Source organism: Brassica oleracea, chromosome C3 (genome assembly GCF_000695525.1).
Source record: "Brassica oleracea var. oleracea cultivar TO1000 chromosome C3, BOL, whole genome shotgun sequence".
NCBI lineage: Eukaryota > Viridiplantae > Streptophyta > Magnoliopsida > Brassicales > Brassicaceae > Brassica > Brassica oleracea.
The window spans coordinates 57,191,903-57,200,665 of record NC_027750.1 but is presented as its reverse complement, the minus strand read 5'-3'; the positions used below and the strand labels follow the sequence as shown (position 1 = coordinate 57,200,665).

The 8,763-nt window shown below is 39.4% G+C and overlaps 1 protein-coding gene across 1 annotated transcript; it reads left to right on the top strand.

The window, feature by feature from the left end:
* Positions 1–7,002: 7,002 nt before the first annotated feature.
* LOC106333126 (calcium-binding protein CML42-like) lies at positions 7,003–7,745 on the top strand. The gene has a single exon (XM_013771606.1). The coding sequence runs from the start codon at positions 7,090–7,092 to the stop codon at positions 7,642–7,644; it is 555 nt and encodes a 184-aa protein (XP_013627060.1). The 5' UTR covers positions 7,003–7,089; the 3' UTR covers positions 7,645–7,745.
* The last annotated feature ends 1,018 nt before the right edge of the window (positions 7,746–8,763 follow it).

Here is an 8,763-nt window from a genome sequence, read left to right as displayed (position 1 = left end):
GTTAATACATTTACAATTTAAAATTTTCAACAGGGGCATAATTAAAAATCAGTACAAAATTACACTAATTAAAAAAAATTCATGGTGGGTAGCTGCCCCACCCACTCAAGGCATAGCTCCGCCCTGCTTGTTGGATCAATAATTAGAGCCCATGGCTTTTATTGATTAATGGTGAAAAGAACATGACTTGGACTGAATCTATAAAGCCCAAAAACAAGTCATAGAGAAAGGATTCTCGTTTGTCCCACATCGAACACGAGAGAAGAGTTAGAAGAGTATATATTTGTGCACACACATACCTTGTGTTAAACGGCTTGGGAGAAGGAAAGGCTCCCCACGTGCGCGCCGCCTGGCCGGTTCGGCGTGGACTTGGGCTTGGACCCAATAAGAGAGTTTGGGAATAAGTTTCGCAACTCAACTTTCCTCTATCTCCGCAAGATTCTCGCCCACGTGCAGCAGCTGTTGTAAGTCATAATCCCGAGAGTGTCGTAGAGTTTATAGTTCAATAGGGTGATCACGAGTGAAGCGTGATTCGTCTGCCATGGTTGTATCTTGGGACTCTATATTCGCAGTCCCGTCTCACTAACGGAGCGAATATTTTGAGTTAAGGAAATATATCATATATCGACTCCATGTCTGTTTGCGAATACGATTTCTTATCGTCCTCGTATTTGTTTTTTATATTCCTCTATTTCCTTAACTTCGCTTTTATTATATCGTTTAAGTTTCGCAACTCAACTTTCCTCTATCTCCGCAAGATTCTCGCCCACGTGCAGCAGCTGTTGTAAGTCATAATCCCGAGAGTGTCGTAGAGTTTATAGTTCAATAGGGTGATCACGAGTGAAGCGTGATTCGTCTGCCATGGTTGTATCTTGGGACTCTATATTCGCAGTCCCGTCTCACTAACGGAGCGAATATTTTGAGTTAAGGAAAGATATCATATATCGACTCCATGTCTGTTTGCGAATACGATTTCTTATCGTCCTCGTATTTGTTTTTTATATTCCTCTATTTCCTTAACTTCGCTTTTACTATATCGTTTACGTCAGACTGGTTTACCGGCTTCTACAATCTTCACTCCAAATCGCTTTATGTTTAAAGCTCTAATCGGGTTGAAAAACAATTAATAAAAACGGGTTTTGGAACCGTGTTTGCAATTTGCTTTCTAGCACTTCCGCGAAACGTTTGTTCTTATCTCATTACGATGTTTGCGATTTTCTATATGCTTATCCGCGAAATGTTTCTGCGTTCTTCTGTAAACGTGTTTGCGATTTGCTTTATAGCATTTTCGCGAAACGTTTCTGGTTTATTTCATAACGCTTTGCGGATTGCTTTCTAGCATTTTCGCAAAACGTTTTTTGATACAATTTCAAAACGTTTATACATGAATCGTTTCAATAACCGCTTTTTAAGCGAGTTTGTGAAACATTCTAAGTCTATACAAAACGGTTTCTGCGAATGCTTTTAAGCGAGTTTGCAAAACGTTTTCTCAAGACTTATATCGATATGATTTGGTTCAAACACCAAAAATGAACATCGATTTTAGACTATTATTTTCTTTAAAATAATATGTTGTTTGTTGAATGGAGTACTAATCCGTTTTCATGTTTTCTCTACAGAAAAATGACAAACGATAACAACACCCCCATTGACACCACCAATATCACAACAACTCCACTGAACGTTGCAGCCACTGATGCAACTGTGACAACCGCTGGAAACATCACATCATCAACCGTCGCAGCAACAACAAGCACTATCCTCCCTGCGGGAAATGCTGCTGATGAAACCACTCGCCGTAGCCTATTCGGTGCTGGTCTTTATTAGACGGGTTCAGTTTCAGCAACCACAAGTGGTCCGGTGGCAGTTCAAACTCCTCCGTCTGTACCTAGCGTGTTCACTCAAGGACCGATGGCAGACAAGTTTGATGGCAAAAGCTTCAAAACGTGGTAGAAGAAGATGATGTTCTTCCGGACAACAATGAAGCTGGACAAGTTCATCCAGGAGGACAAGCCCCTTATTCCTTACGGGATTGATGATGTTCACAGTCTCGCAACTGTTGACATATGGGCGCATTCCGACTTCATCTGCAAAGGATACATTTTGGGTCATCTCATTGACCCATTGTACCGTGTCTACTGTGAGATCCCCACGGCGAAAGAGCTATGGTGATCACTGGACAAGAAGTACAGAGGTGAGGACGCTGGCTGCCAGAAGTATGTGGTCTCAAAATTCCACGACTTCAAAATGGTGGATTCAAAACCCATCATGGATCAGGTGGAAGCGCTTCAACTCATTTACCATGAAATCGCTGCTGAAGGAATGTCCATCTACGAGACATTCACAACTCTCAGCTTTATTGAAAAGCTTCCTCCAAGCTATGCAGATTTCAAGAACTACTTGAAGCACAAGAAGAAGAAGAAGGGGCTCGAGGAGCTCATCATGAGGCTTCATATGGAATCCAGAAACTGAACTGTGGACAAGGTCACTACTAAGGAGCACAATGTCAACATGGCTGAGCACAAAGGCAAAGGAAAGGCACACACCCATTCTCATGCCAAGCCTTCCAAAACTGTTGCAGCCCTGAAGGCTTCTGGAAAAAACTTCAAGACCAAATGCATTGAAATCAATGCGAATGCGAATGTGGAGAAGTTCAAGGGGAAGTGTCACTACTGCCACAAAGTGGGACACAAGACTGCTGAGTGTCGCAGCAAGATTAGAGATGAGAAACATCAAGCGAATCTCACTAAGGAAGATCTCGTTGCAATGGTGACTGAGGTCAACGTGGTTGAAGGTAGCAACCCCAAGGAATGGTGGTATGACACAGGAGCGACCACTCATATTTGCACCGATAGGGCGATGTTCAGCACTTATCAAAAAAGCAAAACTCAGGAGAAGCTGCTCATGGGAAAAACTGCAGTCTCTAAGATTGAAGGCCGTGACAATGTGGTTTTGAAGATGACATCTGGACGTGAAGTCACTCTGACGAATGTGAAGCATGTGCCTGACATGAGGAAGAACTTGGTCTCGGGAACCTTGCTCAAAAAGAATGGATTCGCCACAAATCTTGAGGCGGACAAGCTTGTGATTATGAAGAATGTGATGTATTTGGGAAAGGGGTATGTTAAGGATGGACTTGTCAAGATGAATGTAATGACCGTCCCTCTGAAAGTTGTAGTTCCAATTGTTTCAATGAATAAGAATCCAGTTGCTTATTTGGTTGAGTCTTTTAATATATGACATGAAAGATTACACCATGTAAACTACAAATCTATTCAAAGATTAATGAATTTAAATCTAATTCCTAAATGCAAAACAAGTAAACAAAAATGTGAAGTATGCGTACAGGCTAAGCTCACAAAAACGCCATCCCCTCGTGTTGAAAGAACTAAAAAACCCTTTAGATTTAATTCACACCGACTTATATGATTTAAAATACATACAAACTAGAGGTGGGAAAAAGTACTTTGTGTCCTTCATAGATGACTACACAAAATATTGTTATGTATACTTGTTACATAGCAAAGATGAAACCTTAGAAAAATTCAAAGAATTTAAACTCGAGGTTGAAAATCAGCTTAAAACAACTATCAAACTAGTTAGAAACGACAGAGGAGGCGAGTATGATGGTCCATTCAATGCATTCTGTAAAGAACATGGAATAATCCATCAAACTACAGTTCCTTACTCACCAGAATCTAATGGAGTTGCTGAAAGCAAAAATCGAACTCTAAAAGAGATGATGAATGCAATGTTGCAGGAATTTGGGTTACCCCAGAACATGTGGGGGGGAAGCGTTGCTTACCACTAATTATATCCTCAACAAAATTCCACACAAAGTAACTGGCAAAACTCCATATGGATTATGGAAAAGTAATTTACCTTCGTATAAATACCTCAAAGTGTGGGGGTGCTTGGCAAAAGTTACGGTACCGCCACCAAAAAGGTCACTATTGGACCTAAAACTGTGGATTGCATCTTCATCGGATATGCACATAATAGTAATGCATATCGATTTCTGGTACGTAAATCTGAAATATCAGATATTCATGAAAAACAGTCATGGAATCCAGAAATGCGTCTTTTTTTCGAAAATATCTTTCCATATAAGAAAAAACAAGGTTCAAAACGAACTCGAGAAGAAAGAATGACAAGAACTCAGAAATTGAGACAACCGTCGAGATTTCTATAAATGATATTTCAGAAAATGAAGAAAAAGATGAACCTCGAAGAAGCAAAAGAGCTCGAAAGGAAAAATCTTTTGGTGAAGATTTCCTAATGGCATTTTTAGTCGAAAATGTCCCAAAAACGTTGGCAGAAGCCATGGCTTCACCAGAAGCTCCATTTTGGAACGAAGCTGTCAGGAGTGAATTTGATTCTATCATGCAAAAGTATACATGGTACATAACAGATTTACCACATGGCTTCAAAGCATTAGGGAATAAATGGATAATGACACGAAAACCTGGTGGAAAAAACAAATCTATGCTTGTAGTTCAAAGATTTCGACAAAAGGAAGGCTTTGACTATTTTGATACATATTCTCCAGTAACGAGAATAACATCAATAAGACTGATGATAGCAATCGCAGCCTTAAGAGACTTAGAAATCCATCAAATGGATGTAAAAACCGCTTTTCTAAATGGTGATTTAGAAAAGAAAATTTACATATGCTCAAACAATATTAGAGAGATTTAAAAATTACTCTAAAGGTACGGCAAAAACTTCGTTAGATCCCCAAATGCATTTGAGAAAGAATTCAAGTGAAGTGGTTTCACAAAACGAGTATGCACGTGTGATCGGAAGTCTCATGTACTTGACTAATTGTACGAGACCAGATCTAACGCATGCAGTAAACATACTTAGTCAATATACAAGAAATCCAGGTCATACACACTGGAAAGCTATAACGAGAGTACTTAATTACTTGCGCTACACCAAAGATTTTGGGCTTCACTATGGTAAAGAACCATCAGTTTTAGAAGGATACAGTGATGCTAACTGGATATCAGATTCTAAAAACTCAAAATCCACAAGTGGATATGTCTTTACACTAAGAGGAGAAACAGTATCATGGAAATCTACCAAACAAACAGTCCTAGCCAGATCCACCATGGAATCTGAGTTCATAGCCTTAGACAAAGCAGCAGAAGAAGCTGAATGGCTTAGAAATTTTTTGGAAGATATTCCTATGTGGGAGAAACCTGTGCCAGCTATGCTCGGGCTCAGAGTAATCTTTACAATGATAAATCTCGTCACATCAGAGGACGAATGAGGATGCTTGATTGCAACCCTACCTATCATGACTGGAGATCCCAAGATGTACGTTCAAAGGAAAAACAAAATCAAGCAGAATCTAACCAAAGCACTTGAGATAAAAGTATTCTTTTCCCAGCTCTTAAGATGATAAATGTGCTAACAAATGCGAGAAGGATAAGCATAGGCTTTTAATGATTCCATAGCTTCTAAGCGGAGTATTACTCAATACTTTTCATGGTTAATCACCTAATGAGTGTGAAATGGGGTCGTTTCTAGGAGAATGAATGCAAGGCTATATTCTCCAAGTTCACTCTTGAAAACCAGGAATAGTTCAGGGCCACAATGAACGCAATAGAGAACTAAGTTATACGAGAAAATGAAGCTGCGTTATGCATGTTGTCTCGGTCTACATAAAACACCGGTTGGTTCAAGACATCATGTTCACCTTCTGGTAAAGTAAACCCGACAGATATTAACTATGAGTGGTTCAAGGCTTAAAAATGCCACCAACTCAAACACAGTAAATTTTTCGCAAACACTCTCGATAAGTCTGTCTAGTCTAGTCTGGATTAGAATTAGTATAGTTTTTAGAGTCTATCGAGTCTGCATTTAGCCAACATATGTTTAGATTCATTTCTATTCATTTGGGGGATTGTTGGATCAATAATTAGAGCTCATGGCTTTTATTGATTAATGGTGAAAAGAACATGACTTGGGCTGAGTCTATAAAGCCCAAAAAAAGTCATAGAGAAAGGATTCTCGTTTGTCCCACATCGGACACGAGAGAAGAGGTAGAGGAGTATATATTTGTGCACACACATACCTTGTGTTAAACGGTTTGGGAGAAGGAAATGCTCCCCACGCGCGCCGCCGCCGCCGTCCAGCCGGTTCGGCTGGGCGTGGGCGTTGGCTTGGGCTTGGGCTTGGGCTTGGCTCCCGGCCCAATAAGATTTTTTTTGGACAAAGTTAAGCTCAATATTTTGCTATTTATTTCGGGAAAAAACAGCATGTAATTTTATTTAAAACGACACGTAGTTTCTAGAAAATAAAAACGTCATGCATTTTATCCTCTCGAAAGTTTTAAACGAGATAAGAGAGAGTCTTGGAGAATAAGTTTCGCAACTCAACTTCCCTCGATCTCCGCGAGATTCTCGCCCACGTGCAGCAGCTATTGCGGGAAGTGAGTCTTCTCTGTCTCTTTAAATATCGCATCTCCTCCTCCTTCATTTCTTAACTTTTTCGGTATCCCTTACCGTAAATCATAATCCCGAGAGTGTTTCGTAGAGTTTATAGTTCGATAGGGCGATCACGAGTGAAGCGTGATTCGTCTGCCATGGTTGTATCCTGGGACTCTATATTCGCACAATCCCGTCTCACTAACGGAGCGAATATTTTGAGTTAAGGAAAGATATCATATCTCGACTCCATGTCTGTTTGCGAATACGATTTCTTATCGTCCTCGTATTCGTTTTTTATATTCTTCTATTTCCTTAACTTCGCTTTTATTATATCGTTTACGTTAGTCGGTTGACCGGCTTCCATAGTACTTAGCTTCATGGTTTGGTAGGCTAGCTCAACCCGATCCGACTCATGCGAACGGGTCAAAAACTCGGAAGCTTCTTTTTATTTTCGCATTAATGTGAAGTGAACTAATGCTGTCCTTACGAAGTTTAATGTCCGAAATTCGTACATGTCGGGACAGACACCGTCAATGCCGACAAAAACGGATCATTTCCCCATTTGTTTCTCTTCTATAATTAGACTCCAATCGTTCTTTATCTCAGATTATAACTCCACAACGTAGAAGAAAGAACTGGAAAGAAGACGACAATGGCGAGCAACGGTGAGAAGAACAAGAAAGTTACGAGTAAATCACCATCCTTCAGCCTACGAAGCCCAAGTTTGAACGCTCTTCGTCTCCAACGCATCTTCGACCTATTCGATCACAACGGCGACGGTTTCATCACCCTCGAGGAGCTAAGCCAAGCTCTCTCTCGTCTCGGCCTCAACGCTAATCTCTCCGACCTCAAATCCACCGTCGAATCCTACATCCAACCAGGAAACACCGGTCTCAACTTCGAAGACTTCTCCTCCCTCCACAAGACGCTTGACGATTGTTTCTTCGGAGGAGACGATGATCTTTCCTCTCCCGCCGCAGCTGATGAATCTGATCTCGCGGAGGCGTTTAAGGTGTTTGATGAGAACGGTGATGGATTCATATGCGCTAGGGAGTTGCAGGCGGTTTTGAAGAAGCTTGGGTTGCCTGAAGGTGGAGAGATGGAGAGAGTGGAGAGGATGATCATCTCCGTTGACCGGAACAAGGATGGTCGCGTTGACTTTTTTGAGTTCAAGAACATGATGCGCACCGTGAAACAAATCTCATGAATAAATTTCTCATCTCTTGATTTATTTTCATGAAACAAAATTTTCACAAGATTATTAATTAATTTGTTTTTTTTTTAATTTATCTATGTAATATCATGTTTCAGATAGATTTATCTATGTAATGATCTTTAATAAAATGTCCATGTGGATTCTGTTTTCTTATTTAACATCTTTCCAAAAAGAAAAGAAACCAATTATTCTAAGAATAACTAAATACGCAAGATCAACAGTTTACGTGCTTAACTTATGACTTGAAATTTATGTATAATCTGAAATTATCAAGTGCTATACTGCTATGAAGTCTATTATGTATGAAAAGAAAAGTCTTACAAAATTAATTGTCTAGGATCTAATCGTTGGCTAATCACGTTAGATGGTTAGGCAGTCGCTACAACTAAACAGAAAAATAAAGATTGTAACAATCATTGCAATCGCATCATAACTAAACACCTCATTCATTTATTCTTGAAAGGGAAACAAACTCTTCTATGTAGAGTGTGGACATTCATTCGACCAATGACATTGTTTTTGTTTGGTCTTTTTAAGTATAAACATTTATCTCCATGAGTTTCATTCTCATCCAGAACATGAATGAAAATAAAGTTTGTTTTTAACGACATTCTCATGTTTCAATTGTGAAACTAATGTTCTTGAAAATCCGTCAGAGTTAGATATTATGTCGTATTTTATATTGAAGATATTTACTTTGTTGTAATGAAACATGTTAATGTAAAAGTTTATTAATTTTGGTTAGCTTTAATATAAGAATTTTTTTTGCCAGATACACGAATTATAGTCTAATATGGTGGAAAACATCTGAAATATTGGAATATGTCAATAACTACACCATGTTTATGTTAATACATGCCACATATATAAAGTAACAATTAATATGGCGACAACATCATACCCATGTTTAATTGACTTTAAGCTTAGTTAATGAGATCTCTATAATATACCGATCCGACCCGACCCAACTCCTTAACCCGACCCGTGTTCAACTAAACTTCGATGTTTTTCCCTAATCTAAAACTTTAGGGTTCATTTCAAAATTGATTTGGGGGTAACAGAGATTAGAGTGACCGAGTGAGAGAAAGGGAGGGAGTTGTCTCTAGAGAC

Bases quoted from the DNA above. Each gene is read 5' to 3' on its own strand.
- LOC106333126 (XM_013771606.1), top strand. From the start codon at position 7,090: ATGGCGAGCAACGGTGAGAAGAACAAGAAAGTTACGAGTAAATCACCA.